We start from the raw sequence: 27,552 nt of genomic DNA, 5'->3' as shown, positions 1-27,552 counted from the left end.
GGTGGTGCTTTTGCTCTGACTCCCCACACTCAGGTGGGTGTGGGCTGGAGCTGGGGCACTGCTCCTCTCCACCCTGCCCTGCCCACCCAGGGTCTGGCCATGGGGTAAGGAGGGCTGTGTGTGCTGTCTCTGCTGAGCCCCTCCCAGAGGAGAGGCAGGCAGCTGTGCTAGACCTGAGCTCATGTTCCCAGCCTGGGCACTGCCTTGCACCACAGACCCACACACCAGCCAGGGGCCCTGCTTAGCAGCAAAGCCCCTGTGGGGAGACAAGGGGTGGCCCTCAGGGCGGGAATAGGCATCCACAGCTGGCAATCCTGGCTGCACTGGGAGATGTGGTGTGAGGGTGTTAGTCCAGCCCAGGTGTCCTTTGGGACCAGGGCCACACTGCCCTGCTGGCTTTGCGGGGTAAGGGTGTGAGATTGTCCTGTCTCCATGTGGAGATCCCATACCACGTGGGAAGCACCCAGCTGTGCCAGCGGTTAGGGGTGTCTGAGCTGGAGGAGTGACATTCCTTACCCTGACCCTGTCTCCAGGTCCTCTTCCCTCTGCCATCACCACTGGCTTGAGCAGAGCCTCGGCTGAGGCCTGATGGGTGGGTGCGTGGTTAGTGGTGGTTCTCCCTTATCCACAGAGCTGCCAGTCACGTCAGTGAATGATGCTTTGGAGGGGTTTCAGATGGGCGGTAATTACAGAATGATAGTGTGATTATTACTGCGGTAGTCTGAGAGTATGAGGGAAACAAAGATTTGGGGAGGAGAGGATACTTTTTATTAGCCGTCACATTTTTCACAACGCTGCGTTTGTGGGTCACTGACCGGATGATCATGGAGGTGGTGGCTGAGATTGTGTAATGGAAATTCTTTTGTTCTGGAATTGAAGCCCCAATCGCCCTCTAAAAGTCTGAGCCTACTGGAGCTGGAAGGATCCAGTTTCTTCTCTTAAAACTGAAGATACTTCAGTTAGAGGGAGAGTCTGTTTGGAAGTTTAAGTAGTTTGGGGACAGAGGCCAGTTGGGGGCTGGGGCCCTTGTGGGAGGGGGCTGTTTCTGCCCCGTGCCCTTGACCTGGCGCTCAGAGCTGTGAAGGGGCTTTCCAAAATCCTGCTGGAAGGAGCCAGATGTGGGACGTGTGGCTGAGCTGGGGCACAGGGAGAAGCCCTGGACCGGCCTTCAAATCAGCTCTCCCAGCAGAACATTGCCCAGGAGTCACTTTGAGTGTTGCTGTTCTCCTTCAGGAAGCCTGGTGCACACCAAGCACACCCAGAGCTGTTCCTGTGCCAGGAGAAGACTTCACGCACTGCTGAGGCTGATGGTGACAGTTCCTGCCAGCTGTCCAGCTCAGGAAGATGCAGGTAAGATGCCACAGAGGAGGCACCGACTGGTTGTCACTTCTCTTGCGGGAACAGGATTTAACAGCAGAAGGGAGGCAGGACGAGAGGGCCCATGATGTCCAAAAGCACATCAGACAGCTGGGACAGTCACGATGAGAGCAGAGGGAGAAGGAGATGGAGGTCACATGGGTGGGACCATGCTTCCGAGGTAACATGTGCCACACAAACACAGAGAGAGACAGAGGCACTGGGAGGTGGTGGAGGGGGTGAGAAAGGTGCCTGGGAGAGAGGGGAGCACGGGGAGATGGTGAAAAAGCCGTGGTGCTGGAAGTGAGGACGCTTCTGCTGTGCAGGTGCTTGTGATGTCATAGGTGGCTGAGTAGGTGAGAGGGCAGGAGGAGGACCTGGCTTTTCCAGCTACTTCTGATGTCACTGGTAGCTCAGTAACTGCCTGGGTATGAAGGGACACCTGGCTTATGAGGAGCTTGTGATGTCACTGGTGGCTCTGTGCTCTCAGGGCAGGAGCATGCAGCTGGCTTCTCCAGCTTCTTGTGATGTCACCTGTGCCTGAGTAGGTGATAGGGCAGAAGCAGGCACCTGGCTGCTTGTTTCAGGAATTACGCAGCCGCCACCTAGACCATGGCAGGAATTATGCAGGTGCCACCTCAGCAGGGCTCGGCCCTAGGTTCCTGCTCACAGAAGAAGGGTCACCAATCCACTGAGTAAATAAGTGGTTTATTTATGCGACAGGCAGAGCAGCTCGAGCTGGGTGCCTGCAAGGAGGGACCCCTACTGCAGATCACAGACCCCGATTATACCCTTACAGACAGTTTTCCCAGAACGTACCACCCATCACCCGATCCCCAAGTCCAATCACTTAATTCTGGTCAGTGGTCTCTTGATTTCTTACTGGTTTTCTTGGTCGCTGGGCTGGCCTGCTTCTGCAGTTACCTCATTCTCTTGGAATTGTTTCCTTGGTCCTTTTCTTCTTCCTTCTGCTTCCATCTGCCAGTATCAGCTGGTTCTGTGTTTGCAGCATTAGCTTGCTCAAAAGTTGACTCTCGGTCAGCTTTTGCTGCCTAAGGCGTCAACTCCTTTAGTTTCTAGTGCTAAGCAAGGCTATTCATCCTAACAATTCCCAACACGGGTAACTGCAAGCTCTACTGGAGCAACTCTGAGAGACCAGACAACATCTGGGGGCATCTTCTTGGAGGTTGTTGGGAAATGCCTTTGCCCAATTGAAATGACAGCAGATGGCAAAATTTAGGGCAAATGAACCTTTCGCTACTCCGTATCTTCAGAGATTCATCACGCATAACATTTACATGGAAAGACAAACGCCTCCGCCCAGCGCCCTTTCTCCTTCTTTCCCCAACTTTTATTGCTGAGCACGATGTCATGTGGTGTGGGATATCCCTTTGGTCAGTTGGGGTCAGCTGTCCTGGCTCTGTCCCCCCTCCTAACGACTTGTGTACCGCCAGTGTCCTCGCTGGTGGGGCTGTGTGAGAAGCAGAAAAGGCCTTGACACTGTGCACGCACTGTTCAGCCATTGCTTAAAAATTGGTGTGTTACCGACACTGTTTTGGTCACAAATCCAAAACATAGCACCATACAAGCTACTGCCATAATTAACATTGGTTTACCCTCAGTTGGCAACCAAGCACCACAGAGTTGCTTGCTCACCCTCCCCACTAGGATGCGGGATGGAATCGGAAGAGGAAAAGTAAGAAAACTTGCAGGTCAAGAGAAGTACAGTTTAATAATTGACATAAAATAAAATATAATAATAATAATAATAAATTGTAATGAAAAGGAAAACAAGAGAGAGAGAGAGAAACAAAACCCAAGGAAAAAAAAAGAAACAAGTGATGCAACTGCTCACCACCTGCCAATCACTGCCCAGCCATCCCCGAGAAGCAATCGCTGCCACCCTGGCCAACTCCCCCCAGCTTATATACTGAGCATGATGGCATATGGTATGGAATAGCCCTTTGGCCTCTGTGGCTGTGCCCCCTCTCAGCTTCTTGTGCACCTGGCAGAGCACGGGAAGCTGAGAAGTCCTTGACCAGTGTAAACATTACTTAGCAACAACTAAAACACCAGTGTGTTATCAACATTATTCTCATCCTAAATCCAAACCACAGCACTATACCAGCTACTAGAAAGAAAATTAACACTATCCCAGTGGAAACCAGGACAGCTACAATGAAGAAAGTTTACTCTATCCCATCCAAAACCAGTACACATGCTCAGCACTGTCACCAACTCCACACTCAACGGGGTCCCCATCTCTGTGCTTGGTGCCACCCCGTCACATGCTTGTAAAGTCCCCAAACCCCAAACTTTTCCAGGTCCCCACCCCCTTGCTCTGTACATCCTAGTCCCCCCTCTTACTGCTGTCCACATCCCCATGCAGGTGGCCCCGTTCCTGTTCCTGTGCTCGCCACTTTAGGCGTGCCTGTGATCGACAAGGTCCCTGTCAACACATGCAAGGCCACCTTTCACAGAATCCCAGAATGGCTGAGGTTGGAGGGCACCTCTGGAGACCACCTAGTCCAAGCGCCTGCTCAAGCAGGGTCCCCTGAGCAGGCTGCCCAGGCCCTTCTGCAGCCAGAGGTTTATACATTTGGCAGCTGTTTCTGGACTTGGGGGACTGTTGGCAGGTTTAAGGTGTGCCCCTGGGCTCAGAGTTTTCTTGGATTTGTAGGATACCGACCGGTCTTGGGGGGTGTGCTGGTCTGGTGATAGCTTCCAATTTTGGGGGAAGCTTCAGGGTTGGGGGATGTTGCTGTGTCAGGTGCATGCTGCCAGGTTTGGGGGTGCTGCCAGGTGTGGGGTGCATCTGGATTGAGGGTTTGTTCCTGGGTTTGGGCAATGGTAGCAGGTCTAAGGATTATTTCTGGCTTCGGGGTGCCACTGGGTGGAAAGCTGTTGACAGCAGCATCTGCTCCAGTGGAAACAAGCCTTGTCCCTGCAGCAGTGCCAGCAGTGCATCTCATAAGGTGCTGGGCACCAGCGTGGTCACGCTGCGCTCTCTGGCTGCTTGTTTCAGCAGCTCGGGTACCTGGCTGCCCACCCTTGAGAGGAACTGGGGTGCCACCTCAGACATTTGTAACTTGCCCTGCTTGAGGTGAAATCGTGTCTCTCACGGTTAGAGTGCTTTGGGATAGTACACACCGTGCTGTCTGCTCTGCCTTGGGAGTAAATGATGTGTTTCTGCTTGTAGTTTTATTGCCTTATTCCTTCTTTTGAATCTCTGATGCAGATCACTCGGGGCCATTGATAGAGAATGATTTTTGCATGGTGCCTGCTGTTTTGCTTGGCAGGGCTGCAGGAGGGGAGCCGGGCAGCGCTGCTCCACTGCTGGTTGCTGGGGTAGCCGTGGAGGACAGAGGCTTTCAGAAATCCCTTCCCAAGTCCCACTGAAGCTCAAGAGGTTTTCTGCCAGTGGACTTGCTGTGGCACTAAACATCACTTGGCAAGGGCTCTGACTTGTCTTGGGTTCCCTTCATTTCTGCTCTGTAGAAGACGGTTGGCAAGCATTGAATTTGCGCAGCCTCTGCTCCTGTTGAATTGTCTTGTTGCTTTTTGTCACAAAGCGCTTTGTCAGACAACTGCCTAGTGAACGAGGCTTTCAGTGATGGTTTGCTGTCTGGCTCTTCAGAAAAGGACAGGCATGGAAGTTAACATTTTTAAGCTGGATGTAGTCAATGATATTATTTTGTAGTTTAGTTCATCTGTATTTCTCTCTTTCTCTCTCACTCCCTCTCTGTCCTGGATAGCTGAATTATCTAATAAGCTGTTAAAGAGAAGATTAACCAGGTGCATATTCCTGTAATGAAGAGTACAATGTAGGAGAGAAAGGCAGAAGTGTCTGATCAGGACACGTGTGAAAATGCAATGTGATTGGCAGTTTTGGCCGTGTTTGGCAGTGGTGGTTGCTGTCGCCCTGTTCTAGCTCAGTGCTTCTAGCTCAAAGTCAGTGCAAAGGTGGCCTGTGAGTTTCTTGCTTGGTTCTGCCCGTGCCTTTGGTTGGTGTGGGGTCTGTGTGGTTGGCTGGAGTGTGGCTTCATGCCTTCCCTGCTAGGCCCATTCGTCTGCTTTGGGAAGATTTAGAGCTGTTGGACAGGTGAGAGTGAGAGCAGGGAAGGCATCTGGCTTTGGGCTCTCGCGTGAGTTCGTTAGTGCAAGGACAGTGAGTACTATTTGGCTTATGCCTGTTGTTCAGTCCAGGTACATCAGCCTCCAAGAAAGGGAGAAGCCTCAGGGCAGCGTCCTCCCCAGCAAGTTTGGTTCTAGGCGTCTGTCTGTCTGATGTCCGCTGAGGAACTGGTGCCTGCGAAGAATGATGTCGGGAGGTGCTGGGACTGCTTTCCCGAGGAAGAGCTACAGGCTGAGCCCTGGGCAAGAGAAGTCCAAGCTCCCAGGGAGAGGCCTGCACAGGCTGTGCACAAGCAGGACCGTTGTGGATCGGTGGGCGCCCTTGCCTCACTTGAGATCCACTGCCTTCCAGGTGCTGATGAAACCTCCTGACAGGCGGTTGTAGCCAGGTGGTGTCGGTCTCTTTTCCCAAGATAGTAGGAAAGATTTCTTCACTGACAGGGTTCTTAAGGACTGGAACAGGCTGCCCAGGGAAGTGGTTGAGTCACCATTCCTGGAGGTGTTTAAAGGACGTGCAGATGTGGCACTTAGGGACACGGCTTCGTAATGCACTGTTCGCTTTACGGTTGGACTCGATGAGCGTAGAGGTCTTTTCCAACCTCAATGATTCCATGATTCTATAATATCTGAACTGTTGGCAGTACAGAATTAGACAAGTGGACGAGCAAAAAGTGAGGAAATGTGGCTAAGCTGATGAGCTGCAAGAACATTACTGTGAAAAAATACTTTTATCTTAGGAAAGTTTTAACATTTTCTTCCAGATCATCCTCTTTGCTCACCTGTTCCTCAGACAGTCCCACACTGTCCAGCACAGCTGAAGGACACCCCTTCGTTCCTGCATTTCCCATTGATTCCCATGGCCTGATCACCCTGTGCAAAAGCAACTCGGGATTTCCCATGTAGCACAGGTACAGAGGAAATGGAGAAGAGGCAAGGGTGCATTAGGAGGCATTTTGACTGAGACTCTCCACACTGGTAAAAACCTCCCTGAATGGGTGCTGGATTCAGAGCGGTGTCAGCGAGGGGAGAATGGGGCCCTTCTTTCTGAAGCAGAAGTAACTGGATTTGGCTGTGAGAATCTGCTCTTCCGTTAGCAATCCCATAAAGTAAAACTTCCTCCTCTCAGCCAGCACACACGGCCCATTCATGCTGCTTCCTCCAACGCCGCAGATGCATGGGCAAAAGAGAAGAAGGGAGAAGGAAAATCCTCTAGCAATGTTTTACTCTTGGGAACTAGTCCTAGCTCCAAGCCTTGTTTCTTTCCTAAATGGCTATGAGCACCAGGACAGACTCCTGAGGCTGCAGTTTCTGTGGCTACCTTTCCCATGGATTTTTCTTGTGTTTTCCCAAGAAACTGCTGTGGCAGATTTCAGACCAGGTGCCAATCCAAATACTCATAATCAGAAAAGTTTAGCATCTCCTTCAACTTCAGCAGATTTTTTTTCATGTACATATATTTTTGACCTTTTTCTAAACATTGTTCTCCTTTTTTCTTGCAGACTCAGATACTTGCCAAGTGCTAAAGACAACATAAATCTAAGGAACTCCGAACTTCCAGGAACTAACAAGATACCAAACAGCATTTGACACCTGCTAATACCCAGCTGCCGGCACCAAGGAGTACTCACTGAATATCTTTATTTTCTTCACATTCATATTATGATGTGAGCCCAAGAGTATAAGAACATAAGGCTGCTAAATTAAATGCAAAAATCACATCAGTTTTCCCTCGCTGCATGTTTCTGCCGTGCCGACCTCATGAAGGTCGAGCCCTGCAAGCTGGACATCTCCAGCTCCCCCATCAGCCGTATGGTGCAACAGCACATATGACAGGCACCAGGAGCCTGTATGATGTCACAGTGCGTCTCCATGACGAGCCAAGGTCTCTCCCCAGGGCCGCCTGGCAGCTGACACCACAACCTCTCCTGCCCGATCGCTGCCTGCCCTCACCCTCGCCGCGCTCTGCAACCGAGAGCTGCCGCAGCCGACAAGCTCATCCACAGCCAGTGCGATGGCCAAGGCTGAGAAAGGTGAAGCATTGCTGCTCCTCCCGGCGAGGCTTCACAGAGGGCCTCTGTCAGGGAAGGCCCTCAGCAACTCTCCTGCTCTCGCCGTAGGCTTTGTAGCCACGTCCACCATGGACGGAGCCTGGGTGGGCACCTGGAGACCTCATCGCCCACGCGGCCCCATCATGGCCCAGTTCACCAGCCCGGGACCCAAGTACTCAATCCCCGGGACAACAGGTAAAACCACCATCGCAAGGTGGGGGCCGCACATCCACTGCCTCCAGGGGACGAGCAGCCACAGCTCCATTCCCCTTTGCTCCAAGCCTCCATGCTCTCAGCTGCAGCAAGGACACAGGCCTGCCAGAGGAAGGCTCAGGCTGCTCCTGGGAAAGCCCCAGGAAAGAGCTGCCTGACTCTGCTGAGCACAGAGGTGGCCTTAGCAGGGCCTTAACCCCTGAGTGCACAGCAGCAAGCTTGCTTTGTGTCTTCGCTACAAACTTGGTGCTCCCACCTCACCCTTTTCTTCTTCTCCTCTTCTTTTTCTCCTCGTCTTTGTCTTCTCCTCCTTCTCTTCCCCTTTTCTTCTCCTTCTTCGTCTTCTCCTCTCAGACTTCATCTTCTCTTCCTATTCTTCTTCTTCTCCTCCTTGGTAATAGCAGTAAAGTTTCCATTTCTTTCCCATCGGCTCCGGGAAAGCAAAACATCACAGAGGCGATCTTTCCATTTGCTTTCAGTTAGCTTAGCAACTGTGTTGGCGTTTCATACTTCATAACAATAGCATTCTGGTGATCTTCTGATTAATTGCACAGTGCCTACATTGTTCTTGCTGGAAGTCATTGTACCATTGTATTGGCCTGCTGGTATCAGTCTTGGAGGAAAAAATCACATGGGAAGGAATTTCTTGAGGCCGGCAACTCCAACTACTCCACTTAAAACTAGCTTTAAATATTCAGTTGCAGGCAGGTGTCCTTTTCTTCATAGGCTTTTCTTCCTAGGTTACCTGGCTCACAATCCCACCAAAACCAAAGCCCCTGCCTACACTTTTCGAGGGGCCAAGCCTCCCGTCACAGACAGCTGCTCTCCGGGTCCTCGGTACTACGTCCCGCCCTCCATCACCAGGAACGGGAAGTACGTGGCTCCAGCACAGCACATCTGCGGACTTCCCAAGATTAAGACCGAGATCACTCCTGGACCAAGTGAGTACCATTTCTCCAGCCCTTCTTTCAGGCAACACAAGCACGCCTTACTTTTGCCCTGTGCTACTGGGGTACAAAACCATCAGCTCATGCCCTGAAGGAGCTTCAGAGGTTTCCAGACACAAAGCAAACAAGGCTGAGCCCCTCCTCCTGACCTTTCCTCTTTGGCTTGAGCAAAAGAGCCCAGCTTCATTGCTTTTCTCCGCTTCTCCTCTGCCTTAGGTGACTACTCCACCGACAAGGCCAACAAACACCTCTACAAATGCGCGCCGGCGCAGTCCATGGCCTTCCGGCACAAGGCGGTTAAAACTGACCAAACTCCAGGTAAGGGAATGTGGGGAAATACACACACTTGCAGCCTGCGTGTCCTCCAGGGAAAATCTGCTGCCCAGCTTTTTCAACAGGCCTAGGGAAAAGCCTCCACAGCAGGGTGCAACGGTCTCTTGACAAGCTTGCTTGATGCCCCAGAGCACCAACTTCTCTCATCCCACAGAAGAACGGGCAACTCAGGCTTGGAGCTGCCAACACACCCTACATGCGACAGAAGAAAGAGGCAGTGGGAGGAGGGACAAGACATCCTTCCTGCTCCTCGCAGCAGGCTGCTTCTCTCCCACCCAGCTGCTGCCCCTCTCCCCACAGGACTCACATGCTCTCTTCCCATTCCCCTTCCAGGTCCTGCCACCTACACCCTGCCTAGGCTGGTGGGACCCAACACAGCCTACACCCACGCCAGCCCGTGCTACTCCCTGAAAGGGAAGAGCAAGCACAGGGGCTTTGCTGAAGACCTCTCCAAGGTGAGCTACGCTTCTCTGCTCTCTCGCGGCAGCAGCTGAAGCTCAGCTGCTCTCCTCAGGGCAGAAGGGCTCCCACACCTTCTGCAGCCTCTCTTAACGCACACTGCCCTGCACCAGCAGCAAAACCCAGGAAGCCACAGGTCCCCTGGCTCTCTTGCTGTTAACAGCAACACCAACACCTGCAGTGCCTCACTGTCCAGCACTAACAGTTTTGGTGGGGCAGAGCTCATCAGCACTACTGGGAATCTCCCTCCTCCTCCTCTGGGAAATCTGCCTCTCTGCAGGGGAACAGGAGGTGCCCTTGTTCCAATTGCTCCATGCTCCTCACACCACTCCTCTGGCCAGCCAGCTCAACTAGCGCAGGCCGCGTGGGCACGCGGCAAGCATCAACACCTGCCTTTTGTACCCAACCACCTCCTTGCCTCTCTTACAGATGCCAGGTCCTGCTGCATTCCCCAAGGTGGAACTGGACGTCTACAAAAAAAGGGCTCCCATGTACACGATGGGAACCAAAAGTAGACTTGGAGGCGACAGAACAGTGAAGCCGGGGCCGGCAGACTACTGCCTGGGAAAGGTAAGGCAGCCTGCCCGCCTCTCCTCCTCTGCTTTGCAACAACCAGCCCTTAAGCATCTCGCCCTTCTGACGGGGCTTCTGACAACTCCAGACCACCTGACTGGAGTGACAAAATGCAGGACGCAGGCCTGCTCCCTTGCCTTGGCCCAAAGCCCAGCAGAGGGAGGCCAAAGAACATCTCTTTGCCTCTCCACTAGCTCAGCCATTCAATGCTGATACGTGCTCACACATCACAAGCTCCTCAGGAGGACACTCCGCTGCAGACGGGACAAGCAGACCCAAGAGGGGACTTTTCTCATGCACTGGGGTCAGCTGGGAGGGCAGGGGCATCTAGCAAAATGTGGCTGGAGCTAGAAGGCCTCTGGACTTGGAGCAAGTTCCAGTGCCAGCTCAGCTCCAGCCATGACCTTGCTCCTGCCAGGTGGAGTGGCCATGTCACTCCATTTTGCGTCAAACACAAGATCTTTGCTGTTGAGTGGCCTTCTGAAAACACTTGAGGGATGCATTTTACCCACCCCAAACTCTTTCTCTCCTGTCTTTATATTCCTCCCCAAAAAGGGGAGAAATGCCAATCACTACCAGCAGCAGACCATTGGAAATGTCCTGCTCACGCAGGAGGTTTCCAACAAGCGTGCCACTGGGACAGGGGGAGTTAGGTAAAACTGCCCAGACATGCCTGCAGCAATGCACAACAAAGGGCAAATGCACATACAGCAACTTGTTATGCCAGACAGCCTTCATTGAAGACAACTCTTCTTGAGAACAAGGCACCATGGTCACCCTTTTTTCCTCACTTTTCCCCTTCCAGGTGACACTGATCAAGCCCCAGGCACCTGCTCCCACTTTTGGACTCCGACATTCCCTCTACACAGCTCCTCTAATAGCTCTGATATGATCCTAATAAAACAACACACCCCCAAAGATCTGGTCTGTCCACCTTCAGCTGCAGGGAGAGGAGGTGTGCGTGAGGGAGTACAACCGTCTCTCTCCATTTCATGTTTATGCCTCAGCCAAAACACTGCAGGATGAACACGAGGGGAGAGCACTGATATCCTTAGTGTCATCAAGGCAGAGAGCTCTGACAGCATGCTTTCACACGACTGGAGCTAAACACTGCCCCGTGAAAGCAGTCCAGCCCTTCCCTATGCGTTCTCACCCCATGGCCGAGCATCCCGCAGGCACAGGCTTTACTAAAGTCTTGGGAGACAACATGCACAGCCTCATCCACTGAGCGGGTCATCTTGTCAGAGAAGGAGATCAGGTTAGTCAAGTAGGACCTGCCTTTCATAAACCCATGCTGACTGGGCCCGATCACCTGGTTGTCCTGTACGTGATGCGTGATGGTGCTCAAGATGATGTGCTCCATAACCTTCCCCAGCACTGAGGTCACACTGACAGGCCTGTAGTTCCCCAGATCCTCCTTCCGGCCCTTCTTGTAGATGGGCGTCACATCTGCTAACCTCCAGTCAACGGGGACCTCCCTGGTTAGCCAGGACTTCTGGTAAATGATTGAGAGTGGCTTGGTGAGCACTTCCACCAGCTCCCTCAGTACCTTGGGTGGGTCCCATCCGGCCCCATAGACTTGTGTGTGTGTAAGTGGTGTAGCAGGTCGCTAACCATTTCCTTGGATTATGGGGGCTTCATTCTGCTCCACATCCCTGTCTTGCAGCTCAGGGGGCTGCGTATGGCAAGAACAACTGGTCTTACTATTAAAGACTGAGGCAAAAAAGGCATTGAGTACCTGGAGAGATAGAAATACAATGACGGGCACAGGTATGATTCCAGAGGTGGACACAATTACACACAGAGATACAGGCAGAGAAAGAACTACAGATACCAAAACACATACAGACACAGTTGCCCATACAGGTACAATGGGAGTTACAGATACCATTGCACCTACAGGTACCATTGCACCTACAGATTCCACTACAGATACCAATAAACACAGATAAGGTGCTACTGAAGATACCACTCCAGATGCAGATACCACTGCAGCTGCCTTTGCAGGCGCAGATGCCACTCCAGATGCAAGCACCACTGAAATGGCACTGCAGAAGCAAATACCACTGCAGGCACCATTGCAGATATCTTTGCAGACGCACACTCCATTCCTCATAACACTGCAGATGCAGAAACCAATGCCAAGAGCATTGCCGATGCAGGTGCCATTGCAGAGTGAGATACCCTGGCAGATGCAGACACCATTACGGATGCCTAAACAGCTGCGGATACCTGTGAAGAAGCCAATTCAACGGAAGATACAGACACCATTGCAGAGGCCACTCCAGGTGCAAACAGCAACAGAGAGAGCATTGCAGGTGACAGACTGTTGCAGATGGAGATACCACGGGAGATGCAGATGCCATTGCAGATACCACTAGAGATGCCCGTGCAGTTGCAGGCACCCTTGCAGATGCAGATGTCATTGCAGATGCAGATGCCATTGCAGACGCACATACCATTGCAGATACCACTTGTCCTGGTTTCAGCTGAGACAGGTTAATTTTCTTTATAGTGGCTGGTATGGGGCTATGTTTTGGATTTGTGCTGAAAACAGTGTTGATAATACAGAGATGTTTTAGTTGTTGCTGCACTAGGCAAGGACTTTTCAGCTTCCCATGCTCTGCCAGGTGCACAAGAAGCTAGGAGGGGCACAGCCAGGACAGTAGATCCAAACTGCCCAAAGGGCTATTCCATACCATGTGACATCATGCTCAGTATATAAAGCTGGGGAAGGAGGAGGAAGGGGGGGACGTTCGGAGTGATGGCGTTTGTCTTTCCAAGTAACCGCTACGCATGATGGAGCCCTGCTTTCCTGGAGATGGCTGAACACCTGCCTGCCCATGGGAAGGAGTGAATGAGTTCCTTGTTTTGCTTTGCTTGCGTGCGCAGCTTCTGCCTTGCCTCTGACAAGGTCTTTATCTCAACCCACGAGTTTTCTCCCTTTTACTCTTCTGATTCTCCCCCATCCCACCGGGGGGGAGTGAGCAAGCGGCTGGGTGGTGCTTAGTTGCTGGCTGGGGTTAAACCACGACAGTTAAGTACAAAATCAATAGTCATAGTTGTCAGCAACGAACCAAGCAATCAAGAATCAAACCCACCAAAGCAATAACGGGGCTAAAAATATTCGGCATACCTGACTTTGAAGTGTTACACAAAGTAAAATGCTATCCAAAATCCAGCTTTCAGAAAACAGCTTTATATTTCAGTAATTCTGTTAAAAATTTCGTATCAAAAAAGGTTGTTCCTAGAGAAATCAAAGTAGCGATTTCTCTTGAAAATGTTATTTTAATGAAGCCTGAAATAACACTGCTTTAATCCACTGAATGCATAATATTCAAAAAAGTGTTTTTCACAGCACAGCAGGTAATTTCCAAGATCGATGCTTTTGCTTTAGCATAGAACCAGAACCGAGTTCATTCACAAGGGCATTCTACAACACTCCCCACCCTGTACACAGCACTACGGTGTCTCAAATGCAGAATGGCATTAAAGCTCAGGTTTGTACTACAAATGAATTGTAAAAGCCCAGCAAAGCCAGTCCATTTTGTTCTTTTGTGGTAGCGAGCCCAGACGTTACCAGAAGGCGACCAGCTCTGGGCACTCACCGTGCAGGGAAATGAAAATTGTTTCCTGCAGAGAAGGGAAAAATCCCGACGGGCAAAACGCGGCAGAGCGGGGCCTGTGCCCCGGTCCCCGTTCCCGGTGCACCCCCGAAACGGGGTTGATGATCCCCGGGAGAGGGGAATACAGGAGAGCAGGCGGAGGGAGAGACTTTCCCGCTGACAGGAAAGCCGTGGGCCGGAGAGCGGGCAGGCGAAAAGCTGCGGAGCCCGCAGTAAACGAAGGGCATAAACGCCCCTTCAGCCGGGGGGGGGGGGTCCGGCAGCCGCCGCCGGGCCTGGCCTTTGCGGGGGAGAGAGCACCCGGGCCGGGCGGGCAGAGCGGGCCGGCCCGGGCCCCGCAGGCCTCCGCCGGCGCCGCCCCCCGCTGCCCACCCCGCCCTGACCCGCCCGGCCGGGCACTGCCGGGAGCCTCCGCGGCCGCCGGGCGCCCTCCCCAAGATGTCCGCGTTCAGAGCCAGCCGGGTGAGCGGCCGGGACGGGCCCTGGCGGCCGGGGGGGACGGGGAGCGCTGGAGGGCGAAGGGCCGGAGGCCTCGGGGCGAGCCCGGCTGCCGCCCGCCGTAGTGCCGGCTTGAGGGCGGGGGGCCGTGCCGCAGCCGTCGGCGTCAGGGCCCGGGCGGGCGCTGCCGGCCCCGACCCCGGGGGTCTCGGCCCGCCATCGGGCCGGCCGCCAGGCCTGGAGGCGGCCGCCCCGGGCGCCCTGCTTCCCCTCACGGCCCCGTTGTTGCCTTTCCCGACGCGTACCTGGCTGCGCTGCCGGTGGCATTTTTTCATACGTGGCGTATCAAAGTTGTTTTCTGAAGTACTAACCCTCCTGTTAGGAGTTAAAGATCTTCCTTCTGTAAGAAGGAGTTACCCAACCACCCGTAACCTCCCAGCTTCCCACCAGGCAGAACGAAGGGGTCACAGCTCAGGCAGTACCGTGCTCACACCGGCCCTTTTCCCGCTCTCCCCGTTTCCAGAGTCGCTCCTGGATTAGGGGAAAGGTGGAGGGCGCTGGGTCAGGGCGGCTGGCAGCCGTCCCCTCCCTCGGGCAGCAGCAATGTCCCCCGGCGGGACGCGGCCACCTGCCCAAAGCGTCGCTGTGACAGCGGCGGTCAGAGAAGGCGGCTCCGCCCGACGGCAGCCGGTCCCTCGCAGATCGAAGGCGACGCTTCGGGCACGGGCGGTTGGAGTTCAGCCCCACCACAAATGCGCCGCGGTGGCGTTTCCAAAGGTGGCGGAGCTGGCGGAACCCTCCAAGGGAGGTGCGTGAGGAGTTGGGTTTGAGCATGGCTACCGGGGGCTTGTCACTGAATCCACACAATAGGGAGGTTAACGGAGCAGGCAGGTGATCGCCCAAATCCTTGCACGTTGTGAACCGTGGTCCTTTGTCACCCCTCTGTGCCACCTCCGGGTGTGACCCCCCCCCCCGTCCAATTCGTATTTCCTTTTGTTGAGGGGAGTGTCGGGTTTTTTCGGGGTAACCTTCGGTGTTGACCTTGCATACCACCCTGGGATGAAAACCATGATAGGCTTAAGTTCTCTAGCATAAATTGGACAGCTTCTTTCATGTAGGGTATCACCTTTAGCATTATTTTGAATTCAGGACTTCTTCTAGTTTAGAGACAACTTTTTGATGGCAAAGCTGTATATGACTGGATCATCCTTTAAAAAAAAAAAAAAGAAAAAGGGATTACAATTACCTGGCTTTCTCTCAGCCTCCTCTTCTTCTTGTCTGTTTCCAGATAAAATAAGGTATAAAACGTTTGGGAGGATGGAGATCTTTGTAGATGTTTGTTGGTATTGTTTGATTGTTTTGTTTTTCTACATAATGGTGGTAGCAGTTAGGTAAGAAAGCTTAGACAAGAAGGTAAAACGTAGGTGAAAGCAACATACCATTTTGCAACGGCTGTGGCTTGTGAAAACTCCAAACGAGTAATGTATTGCCTACCAGAAAATACAATCCTGAACTATTAATACACTCAGTTAACACTTCAGTATTCAGCGCTTCTATGCCTAGCAGTGGTCCTCCTGCATTTCTTCACCTTTTAGCTTTATAGATGTTTTCAGTATTCTCTGAAAAGACTTTTTTTCACTGTGTTGATACCTATTCTTGCCGGCGTTCTTCATGCTTCGTTGTGCAGTTGTGCTGCAGTCAGGCCAGTAGCTTGATGAGACTTGAGCTGCAAAGCTCTTACACCTCATGTTCTTTTTTTCTTTAGCAGATGCTCCGAACCATTGCAGGGCGTGGATGGAGATCCCATTCTAGTAAACCTGCTCAAAACGTACATATAAGCAAACCCGGAGCTGGCTTTAGCTTTGGTAAGGATTGCAGTTTTTGAAAGTAATAAAACAGTTAAGGACAAATTGCAGAGTTAGGAAAAAAACCCCAAGCAACTGTATTGCAGTTCAGTATGAATTTACAATGAACGTGTTCATTTGGAGCATATGTCTATTCTTTTTTTAAAAAGGATTTGAAAACCAAAATTACTGTCGTCTCCAGCTCAGGAAAGCCAGGGGCGTGTCTGATATTGATGAGATTTTCTTCTTTTTTTAACTAAGGTCTGTCTTGAGCTGTTTTATTGCCAAAGCTGCCTTAGCTTTGAATAATTATCTCACACTGGCTTTTAAAACGTTAAAATAACTGTACATAGTCTTAGTTGAACTTGGTTATAGAGAAACATTATAAAGAAATTCATCCTCATCTTGGCATATTCTATACGTAAAAGCAAATTTAGTGGGTCGGCAGCTAGCTGTTTGAAACTGAGCAGCCAGAATTATCAAATAAGGAACGTTTATCTGCCTCCATCTCCTCCTTCATTTAATTAGCACAGCATGCTTCTCGTTTCTTTTGGTAATACATTTTATGTTACATGGTCCTTCCTACTCCATTTTCAGTATTTGTGGATAATTTTGTCAGAAGTAAGTGCGTGCATTGTAGGCGTTCGTTAGAGATCAGCGGAGGTTTTCTCTAGAGAGAAAGAGGAAGTTGAGCTTCTTTGGATTCTGGCGGTTTGAATTGTCCTGGAAGGAACCAAGACGTGGTTTTTCTTTTCTCGTAGTCTGACAACTGGCAAAATGAAAGAAAGTACAGAATTTGTGACTTTATTTTTTATTTTCTTTTTTTAATAGAACTTACTGATGAACAGAAAGAGTTTCAAGCTACTGCTCGTAAATTTGCTGTGGAGGAAATTATTCCTGTTGCTGCACAATATGACAAAACCGGAGAGGTAAATCTACCATGCAGTAGGGGAGAAAAAAGAGATTTTTATCTTAACCTGCGTAAAAGTAAAAAAGTTAACTGTGATGAATCAGAAAGTGATTGTCCCTGTTTATTTCAGTATCCTCTTCCGCTCATAAAACGAGCTTGGGAACTTGGTCTTATAAATTCACATATACCAGAAAGCTGTGGTAAGTAAACATTCTTTTTAAGCTGTAAAATAAAACAAAGAAGAGGCCTTAGAGGAGGTTTATATGTGTCATTCTGGATTCTGTATACAATGAACAGTTGCATACTTGAATACTCTAAATTTAATCAGTAGGGAGGTTGACACACACAAGTGTTACTAGGGGTGCATATAATCAGGCAACAAATTAGATCACGAGTTAGTAATTTATGACCAGATTTTCTACCGTGATTACAACTGCCTAATGTTCCCCTGGTGCGCTGTGTCAGCTGATGAGGCAGAGAAATTAGAAGTCATATTTTGATGTAGTCTCTGACACAGGTGGGAGCAAATTAAGAGTTTATTCCAGAAGGACAGTTTTCCGGTTTAGATGACGTGCGGTACAGCAGTGCTTTGGCAGTGCTTAGGTATATGACCACCATGGAAAAAATGTTACATTTTAGATTTTTGTTTTTGCAGTTCTGTTACCTGAAAAGGAAGTTGGGGAAATGTCTATAGCAGACCCTATTTTTTTTGAAGACTCATTAGAGGGTGTATCTTGGATCAAAAATGTAATTAACAAGCTTAAGGAACAAAGAGACAAAAGGTGCAATTGGGAGGATAACATGTATTCAGTCACAAATTCTAGGGAAACTCAAGGCTGAAATAGCTGGACTATTGCAATGTGTAACCACTTGGATATTAAATTAAAACTTGCAAGTGACAAATTGGACACCATTGCTTTTACAAGGTCTCCAAGGGAGAGCTGGGAAAATACATACCAGTAAGCCTGATATACCATGTAAATTAAGAGCAAGTAAGACGAAGTACAGCTGGAGTGCACACACATAAACATGGTGTGCATGAGAAGGGTTTTCCTAAAAGGAAGTCATGGCACAAAAATAACTGGAGTTCTCTGAAGTAGCTAAGAAGCGTGTGAACAAAGGATGCCTGGTTGGTACAAATGCTCAAACTTCCAAAATGAATTTGAAAAAGCATCAGGTTTCATAGTGGAAAAATCAGCAGCACAGTCTTGCTGGCGCTTGTGCTATTTGGGATATCTCTAAACAATGTGGAAAAGGATGTCGATAGTGAGGTCATAGAGTTTACTGATAATACTAAGTTATTCAATACAGAAAAGATGAGGCAGGTGCGAAGAGCTGTAGGAGAAGGTCGTGAAAGTGGGTGACTGTTAAAATGGCAGATGAAATTCAAAATAGGAAAAATGATGCCCACAAGAAAGGAAAGAAGCAATCCAAACTTCCCAGATAAAATGGTCTCTTCTGAACAAGTTACCACCTCTGGGGGGAAAAAAAAAAAGAGATTTAAAAAAAAAAGAGATTTTGGGGGTTATAATATATAGTTTTGTGAAGATGTCAGCATAATGCCCAGAAGTGGTCTAAACCATAAATTTAAGGTCAGAAATTAAGAAGAGAATGCAGAAAAAAGCAGAAGCCATTAATGATGCTGCTTCTCAAATCCAAATAGCACTTGCCTCTTTAATTCCATATGCTGTCTGATCCTTCCACCTCAAAAGGGTGTTGTGGAAATGGAGGAGGTTCCTAGAAAGATGGCAAAGATGATAAAAGGTACCGAACAGCTTCTGTATGAGAAATGCCTAAAACGCCAGTGTCACGGAGCGCGTGAAAAGGATTCATAGCTCGCTGTCCCCTTCAGTACAACTAGAAGGCCTCAAATGAAGTCAGCAGACAGCAGGTTCAAACTAAATGAAAGGAGATGGTTCTACACTCAGTGTGTAGTTAATTTGGGGAAACTCATTGCCCCTGGGTGGTATTGACGCTAAAATTGTACATAGGTTCAAAAAGAGACTGGGCAAATTCAGAGAAATGTCTGTCAGGGGTAAGATACCAAAGATACTTTTGGCTGAGGAAGTCACCTGAAGGCTGGGGAAAATATTTTGAGGAAGTATTGCTGTATTGTTGCTGTATTTTTATGCGCTTCCCAAAGTGCTGGCTTCTGTCAGGGTTGGTTTTCTGACGATACAGACACTTTTTTTTTTATTCCTAAGTGCTGTGGTACCTCAGGAGCCCTTGTGGCCCTTTTCTCTACTTCCTAAGAACCCTTAAGAAAATTCTCAGATGTGAAGTAGTCGAAGGATTCTAGTGGTACGTTCTTGCCATTTTGTGCAACTTGTCCCACGTCAAGCACACAGTCACCCTGGAACTGCAAAGTGTCGTTTTTAAGTCATCTGTTACTAATCTGACAACACTTTCTTTCAAAAGCTTGCATGGGAATGTCTAATCAAACACAGTGCAGAATCAAATGTACGTGGGGGAATACGTTTTTGATAAGTAATTTTTGGAAATCACTAGTATGTTCCACTTCAAACTCGTGTTAGTCAAATATTTCACCTGTAGGTGGTCTTGGCCTTGGCAGTTTTGAAGCATGCCTTATTACGGAAGAGTTAGCTTACGGGTGTACGGGGGTTCAAACTGCCATTGAGGCAAACTCCCTAGGGGTAAGTTCTGTCTTTTCTTACCTCCTTTAAACTAGAGTCTGTGCCCTTTAAAAAGATGGATTAATGGTCTAAATATTTTCTTTCAGCAAATGCCAGTAATCATTGCAGGAAATGAGCAGCAGCAGAAAAAATACTTAGGAAGAATGACCGAGGAACCGATGATGTGTGTAAGTGTAACTTAGGAACGCTGTAGATTGTTCCTAAACCGTATTAATCGGGTTGGTTGGTTAGTTGAAAACAGTGATATCTACTCACAACTTAGCCTGTTTTGGTTTGTAAATACGCAGTGGCATTTACTGAAAGTCAAAGGATTTTCAGTTAGATGTATTCAATAAGCAAATAGAAGATATTACCTGGAAAACCATCCTAAGTCACTTACCGAAAAGGAATACCTTTTCATGCACTTTCAGGAGAAGGTGTAGGAGTTTAAGAAAAATGCAAGGTTTATATGAGCAGAAACTCAACTCAGATGGGCATTAAAACTGCATTTATGAATCTTAAATATTATCTAAGCAGTACTCGTTACACAGAAAGAAGTAAAGATTCATGTGCAATGTGTTAAAATCTGAACAACTAAGCCTCATAAAATGAAGAGCACGGTAACCATAGAATGTTACTCTGTGCTCTGATTTTCAGATTTTAAAGATCCTCAGCTTTCCTATCAGAGTTTGTGAAGCATAAGGAAGCGATGACTTAGTAAAAGTTACAGAATGGTTCTGTTTATCATTAAAGCAAAAGACAATTTTAAGTATTATTACAGATTTATAAGGAAGATTAACCCTACATGTTTGAATTCTTGCTCAGACAGTTGTTGAGTTTTTTTGATGTAATATTTTGGGGTTTTCCACGCAGTTTGCTTAAGTTTTACAGATCAGTTTGCTGCACATAATTCTGCAATAATTTGTGGTTGCTTAAAACCAGAACTTTTATTCCTCAAGATTTTGCATTTTATTTTCTTTTAGGCTTATTACAGAACAGAGCCTGGAGCAGGCTCTGATGTGGCGGGTATAAAAACAAAGGCTGAGAAGAAAGGAGATGAATATGTTATTAATGGCCAGAAGATGTGGATCACAAATGGTGGGAAAGCAAACTGGTGTGTTGACTTTTGACTCGCATTACCTTTTCTGTTACTCTGTTCTAAACTGATGTGTCGTCCTCCCCAAGCTGGATACGAGCGTTTCTTTAAAGATCTGTTACAAATCTGAACGTTCATGATGTTTCACCACACTGCACTTCAATCCGTGACCAGTTTATCAGACAATGCCTAAAAAGGAAACTGAGCAATGACATGACAGCTCCATTCAAGAACGCCTCTCAAATTTTGCTGCTGTCAGACAAAATTCATTCCGCTTTCTTCAGGGAAGGGCAGCAACAGTGAGAGTTAACTTGCACAGTACTCAAGAGGCTTATGTTACAAGGGACCTTGCTTTGTGGGTGTGGTGACCGAGATCAGTTGCTTCTGATTCTACTGGAAACATCTCTCACTTTTAGTGAAGACAGAAAAATTTTAGGATTGTGGTGTTACATTTTATTTTCTTAAGGGAAGACTTCTTCCAAGTGTCAAAGAATCCAGATTTTGCTCTGGTGTCTATGGAACGTGCTTTTACAAGATAGACCTTTTCATCGTGTCTCACGTAAGATCATGCTCATCCCCAACACATAAATTCTTTTTAATTCAAGAGGAAAACTTTGTATGTTTATGCATAAATGTAAGGTCATTTATGTATAAAATGTAAATATACGTATGTATGAAGTTGAATTTTCTCGTTATTTATTTCCTTGTTCAAGGCATAACCATCAAAAGGAATCTACCAGCTATCTTTTGATGTTATTGAACCCCATAAATGTGATTTACAACTGTTTAGTTTCTAACAGAAAAACTTATTTACAACTTATACTTGGAAGAATAAAATTAAGATATTTGAAATCAAGAGGATAACATAACATTTTGCATGCAATACTCTATTTCCTAAGCAATAATTTTTATGTATGTGCTGTGAATAGGTTTCTTTGTGCTATTTGTGAAGCTGGTTGTAATATTAAGACTTACAATACATGGGAAAGGTGGAGAACCTTGCATGTTGATCTGAAGTAATTTTATTAAATCTTGACTTTTATGTAAAGGATGCACTGACACTTCCTCTCCCTCATTCCCTTTCAGTTTATTTTTGGAAGGGACAAGAAAAAAGGGTTGTTAACTTATTGCTAGATTTATTATATGGTACAAACACACATTAAAACATTTAACATGTTAGCTAAAGAAGTATCTGACTGTTAATTGTGAGGATAAACTGACTCCCTCTTCTTTGTTTTACACTAGGTATTTTTTGCTAGCTCGCACTAATCCAGATCCAAAAGCTCCTGCAAGCAAAGCCTTTACTGGATTCATTGTGGAAGCAAATAGCCCTGGAATCCAAATTGGAAGAAAGGTGAAGAGTGTATCTCTGATTTGACAGGCCAGGAATTACTATTCGCTTCTAAACCAATAATGCAACAAATTGCCATTAAAGAAAAAAGACTGTGAAGCAACTGAACATTTTCATGTGCTCACGTACAATGATCTTTTCATTTTCGCAGCATCCAGAAACTGTTCATAAGACATACTTAATTATAATTTGATTAATCCAGCTAAGGAATTATTTGGAATGGTCTAAAGTAAGATGACTTTGCACAGCTGCAAAAGAATCTTTGAGAACCATTTAATCGATAAGTGCCAATTAATGTGAAGTAGCATGCCTTGAAAGTGTAAGAAGCAGGGGGGACAACTTTAACTGTAAACACATGGTGTGCTTTACTTTTAGCTCCTCCTGCTCAAGGAATAGGCCTCGGAGGCACTGGTGCTAGTTCTCTTAGGGGTGGGGGGCAGAAAACAAAGAAAGTACTGTTTTTAGTAGCAGGCAAAATTGGACATTGAGCATTAGGAAAGGAATCGGAAAACTTGAAAATCTCATTTATCTATTTGTTTGTTTGTCGTACAGCTGTATTTTACTTCTGCCTGCATTTTAGGTTCTTTACTTTTTCCTCTCCCATCTCAAAGGACATAACTGAAGTAGAAAAAGACAAACGAGCGATTACAGCTACAGAATTAATTTTACATATGGAGAAAGTAAACGGCCCGGCTTTGACAAATTAAGGGCGTGCTGGTCTGTAACTGCAAAACTAGTATTTGTTGTGTATATGGTGATTTTTAGATAAAACTGAAGTGGTTGGGGGGGGGAGGGAAAGCTTGCTTTATGCTCTGAGCAAACTAAAGAATGAAAACATGTTGCACCTTGAAAGAATCCAGTTTAGTTGCCCCTCTGTAAACTTCCCTTTTCAGGAAATGAATATGGGTCAGCGCTGCTCTGATACAAGAGGTATTGTCTTTGAAGATGTGAGAGTTCCGAAAGAAAATGTATTAATAGCTGAGGGAGCTGGCTTTAAAATCGCAATGGGAGCTTTTGATAAGACCAGACCACCCGTAAGTATCAGAAATAAGTTACTTAAAAAATATAATAGGAATTCCGGATTTTCATTCTGTGCTATATTTAATTCAGGTAGCAGCTGGGGCTGTTGGGTTGGCAAAAGAGCACTCGATGAAGCTACTAAATATGCTTTGGAGAGAAAAACCTTTGGGAAGCCAATCGTTGAAGTAAGTTGAAGATATAAAAATAAATATATCAAAAAGCTATTTTTTCACACCAGATGCACTACTAGTGAATTTTCAAGGTTGTTCCTTGACGTTTTGGACGTGTGATTTATTATATCTCTGCCATTGCTTGGGTTTTCAAGCATATAGGTCAGCACTATCGAAGTAAATCTAGCTACGCAGTAACTCCTGGGATTCTTCAATAACTTATTGATGATAATAGTAAAATCACAAAGAAAACTCCGCCCCAAACTCCTGAAACTCATGTACTGTCCGGACATACTTAAGTTCTTCAATTCTAATGAACAGGGATTTTCAGGGAAGGAAAACCTCCTGAGGTATGTAAAACAAGACTCACGGTATTAATGCTAATAGAATACATTGCCAACCACACTGCTTACCATGCTTAAAGAAGCATCAATAAACATCAGACTAAATACAGATCTCGTAAAAGTCAAGCACAACTTCGCAATTCAGTACTTAATCCCTGTGACTAAGTGGATTTTAGAATTAAAAACTTAAAAGTCTAATTCAACATACAGTTATGAAAGCCCGATCCAAATTCTGTAGAACTCCTCAAGTACTATTTCCTGAGTGTGTTGAATTCACAAATGAAGAAATTAAGAAGACTGTATTCTTTCTTGGATGTCATAGAATTTTAAGCCGGCAATGTTAACCTAGTTGATCCCATCATTCATAGCACCAAGCGGTGTCTTTCATGCTTGCTGAAATGGCAATGAAAGTGGAATTGGCTAGGATGGCTTACCAAAGAGCTGCGTGGGAAGTCGATGCTGGTCGCAGGAACACCTACTATGCTTCCATTGCAAAGGCGTTTCGCTGGCGATGTTGCAAACCAAGTAGCTACACAATGACGCAGTGCAGATTTTTTGGAGGAAATGATTTAATACTGGGAATATCCTGTAGAAAAAACTAATGAGAGATGCTAAAATCTACTTCAGGTAGAGTAAAAGAGAGAATGCGATTCCTTTATAGTAATGCATACATTGTATATAAAATAAATGAATGGCTGGCTTGTTTGAAATCATGATGTACATATAAAAAAAGTTTTGAGGACATGAGTATAATAATCCTGCCATTTAAAGAAAGGGCATTCAAATCAGGCAAATTCTTGCATACAAAACTCTTTGCATTAGATCTAACACAGTTAGCCTACGCAAGATAAATAAATTTAGTGGTGTGGTTTTGTTTTTCTGACTTGGGAACTCTGGAAATTCTGACCTCTTCATTTGGAAGCTTTAGAACTCTTAGAAAAAAACAAGCTGTAGAAAAAAAAAAACATCTGATCAAAATACCACAATACTTGCTTGCAATGGTGTTCTGTAAGTAGAGATGTATAATGCTGTTCTCTTCTATCACTTTCTCTGTTCTGCTCTAAAACCTTCTGTCTGCAAACTTTGGTATCATAAATCACAGATTACTTCAGCTGAGATATCACCAGCACGGAGTATCATGCGGATTCAGTATCTTGCGTATGTTGTAGTTAACAGAGGTAAAAAGATGCAGCCGGGAGTGATTAGCTCATATTTACTCATGTTTAGCTCTGTAGTCACCCATAATCCCTTTCAGATCTTCTTCTGCAGTATATGATTACCAAGAAATTATTCCATGTCATAATTCTTCAAGAATTCAGCAAGAATGATTTAATTATGGTCAGGAAAACCAGTAATCTTTTCTGACATTAATAATGACTAGATAAAACATATCAAAATAGATGACATCAAGAAATGCATGTGAACCATGATCTGCAACGTTAGTTATGTAACACAGCTGTCACCTAGGTAGTTGAAATTTCTCTTACAGCTGACTTTGAGATGAAAAGTATTCTCACTAGCCAAGAATTTTTTTCTCTATCTAAGGACAGAAAACTGTTGGTATGGAATCTAAAGGTTCTGAGTACTAATTGGTGACCCTGCACAGTTTATGAAATGACTGAGTAATTGAATTTTGTTTATGATCGGGCTTTTTTCCTGTTAGGTTCCATGTGTTTCTAGAGAAAGAGGGTGGGAGGGTTAGAAGTTTCTTTGAAAGTTGAGACTGATTTACAGGATCCCAGTTATTCAGATTTTTCCATTACACTGATCCATCACAAATGCGTATTAGGTAGACTTTTTTTTAAAAAAATTATTCAAATTAATCAGATTTCGTATTACATTTTTTGGTGTTTTTCTGCTCCCCTTCATCCCCAAAAAAGAATACAGGAAATATGCTTTCTTAGCAATTATGGGGTCATCCTTGGTTCTCTTGATTACCTCTTCTCATATTACTGCCCAATTCCAGAAGGTGGCATATGCAGTGTTTTGGCCATATGTTCTCATGGACAGAAACTTCTGGTTTTCCACCTGTTGTTTTCTTCCACATATTTGATATTTCTCAGTATGACACAATTACCAGTAAACACAGTAGCAGAATTGTGTCATACTGTGAAATCGCTTCCATGTCCGCATTTTTGCCTCTAGGTTTTTTCTGTCTGGCTATGGCAAATCTAGAAGCTACTATGAGGTAGAAACTTGCAATTCTAGTTTCTCAAATTCAGAAAACTTCCTTTCCTTTAATTGTCAAGGATTCTTGGAACTACTCCGTTGGCTTACATGCAACCAAAACCTTTCTCAGTGGTTACTTAAGAAGACCATGGGTTTCAAATGTCTTTACACTTGAGTTTCATGTGGTTGTCTCCATCATGAGTAATTTAGTGCAGCAGGAGCAGATTAGCAGATGGCAGGAGGAGCTGCCAAGGCCCCTGCATCTCCTGCTACGCGGTCTTGGGGAGTGCTGAGTTCACAGCAGGCCTGTTTAGACTGAACGTCCCCATCACGTACGTGTTGTTGTAAGTGGGTCCAGCTGCAGGCTTGGACCATTATGTCTTCATGTTAGGGTTTGGAGGGTGTTGGGTGTATGCAGAGAGGTGAGGGCTTCCAGGTCTTCGGTTTTACTCCAGAGGGCAGCTTGGGTATGGCTGACAAAGCAAAATCTGCTCTGATGAACTGGATCGATATGGGGTAAGCAGCAGCAGTCAGAGAATCCACTCTGAGAATGAACAACTGCCTCCGAACCAAAAAACGAATGTGACCATGTGCTTATAGTGTCTTTATTTTTGAAAAGCTTCTGTAAGGTTTGGGAAGATTATCCCTATTTTATGGAGTACAGAGAAAGTGAATTTGCATGCCTTTGAGCAATTTGCCAAAGCAAGCTTCGGCAGAACTGGGAGGCTGAAACACTTACACCCCTGAACTGTGTTGCCCTTGAATGATGTTGTGCTGTACCTCAGGAGGTGTACGGCCTTCTTTCTGCAATAGACCCGCAGATGTGTTTTGTTGTGTATCTCTGGCTTTGCTGCCAGCAAGCCAGATAGAACAGAAGGAAGATGCAGCATGTTTCTAGAGGAAAATGCAAGAATACATGGTTAAAAACAAAAAAAGAAAGAAAAAAAGAAATACTGTGTTGAAGGGAATAAATGGATGAAAGGGAACATTTGTATAGCTTTGAAAGGCTAGTCAAAAAAAATACACCACTTTCAGCACAGGTCACCTCCTCCTCCACCCACTGTTTTAAAACCTACTTTGTAAAACCTGAATTATGTATTTTCTTCCCTAGCTAAGACATTTTCCCCATCCTTCTTCACCCGCTATGTCTGTTAATTTCATGAGAACCTATTGAGTTTTGATGAGAGCATCTGAGAGAACAAGACTGTCTCTCAATATCTTGTATGTGGTTTATTGCATTTAGCCCACTGTAGTTAGTCAAGTCACACTGGAATTTTTTCAGTTTTCTCTGTCCTTGTGCACATCCTAATCCACACCGGATTAGCGCTATGAAGGTTTACAAGTGTAGAAAGATCTGTTAAAATTTTTAAAAAAATGATCAGCTAACATTATTTTAATGCTTCTTTTCAGATTTATGAGGGAACTGCTCAGATTCAAAGGATGATCATAGCTCGTGAACATGTTGGCAAATACAAGGCTTAAAGAAATGTATCAAGCACGTCTGGTGCTGCTGTAGTGTTCTGTGTTCCCATGGAAGAGGATTTTAGGGCGTTTCTCAATACAATTAGAAAGGCGTGGAAAACCCCCTTTTCCTTCCAAATCTTTTTCTTGCGTACACCATTAAGCGCTACTTCTGTACTCCCCGTCCATTCCCTCACTTCATTCCTTCTGATGAACAAACTTGGTGTTTTCTAAACACTTCTGAATTCCAAAGTGATTGGTTGTCATCTTTGCCCACTCATTCTCTTTCACTCAAATCTTTGGCTTTTGGTGGGAGAAGAGGTAAACACCTTCCCTGTAAAATTTGTATGATCAAAAAAGTGAACAAAATTCAGATTTTTTGATTTTTTGATTTTTTTCTTGTCTGTGAAGGCATTGAGCATGTAAC

At 46.5% G+C, this 27,552-nt stretch overlaps 1 protein-coding gene and 1 pseudogene across 1 annotated transcript; both read left to right on the top strand.

Moving 5' to 3' along the window:
* The first annotated feature begins 7,627 nt into the window (after positions 1–7,627).
* Positions 7,628–10,955, top strand: LOC140645034 (ciliary microtubule associated protein 1A-like). Its single transcript, XM_072848264.1, has 6 exons — positions 7,628–7,733; positions 8,492–8,692; positions 8,915–9,016; positions 9,365–9,486; positions 9,920–10,060; positions 10,869–10,955. Exons 1-6 carry the CDS (start codon positions 7,628–7,630, stop codon positions 10,953–10,955), a joined length of 759 nt encoding a protein of 252 aa, XP_072704365.1.
* A 3,017-nt stretch (positions 10,956–13,972) lies between these two features.
* Positions 13,973–24,035, top strand: LOC140644967 (medium-chain specific acyl-CoA dehydrogenase, mitochondrial-like; annotated as a pseudogene).
* Positions 24,036–27,552: the final 3,517 nt, after the last annotated feature.

This window comes from Ciconia boyciana, chromosome 30 (assembly GCF_034638445.1).
Source record: "Ciconia boyciana chromosome 30, ASM3463844v1, whole genome shotgun sequence".
In the NCBI taxonomy this organism is placed as follows: domain Eukaryota; kingdom Metazoa; phylum Chordata; class Aves; order Ciconiiformes; family Ciconiidae; genus Ciconia; species Ciconia boyciana.
Note: the sequence above shows the minus strand (reverse complement) of the source record. Positions and strands in the feature narration are given on the sequence as shown.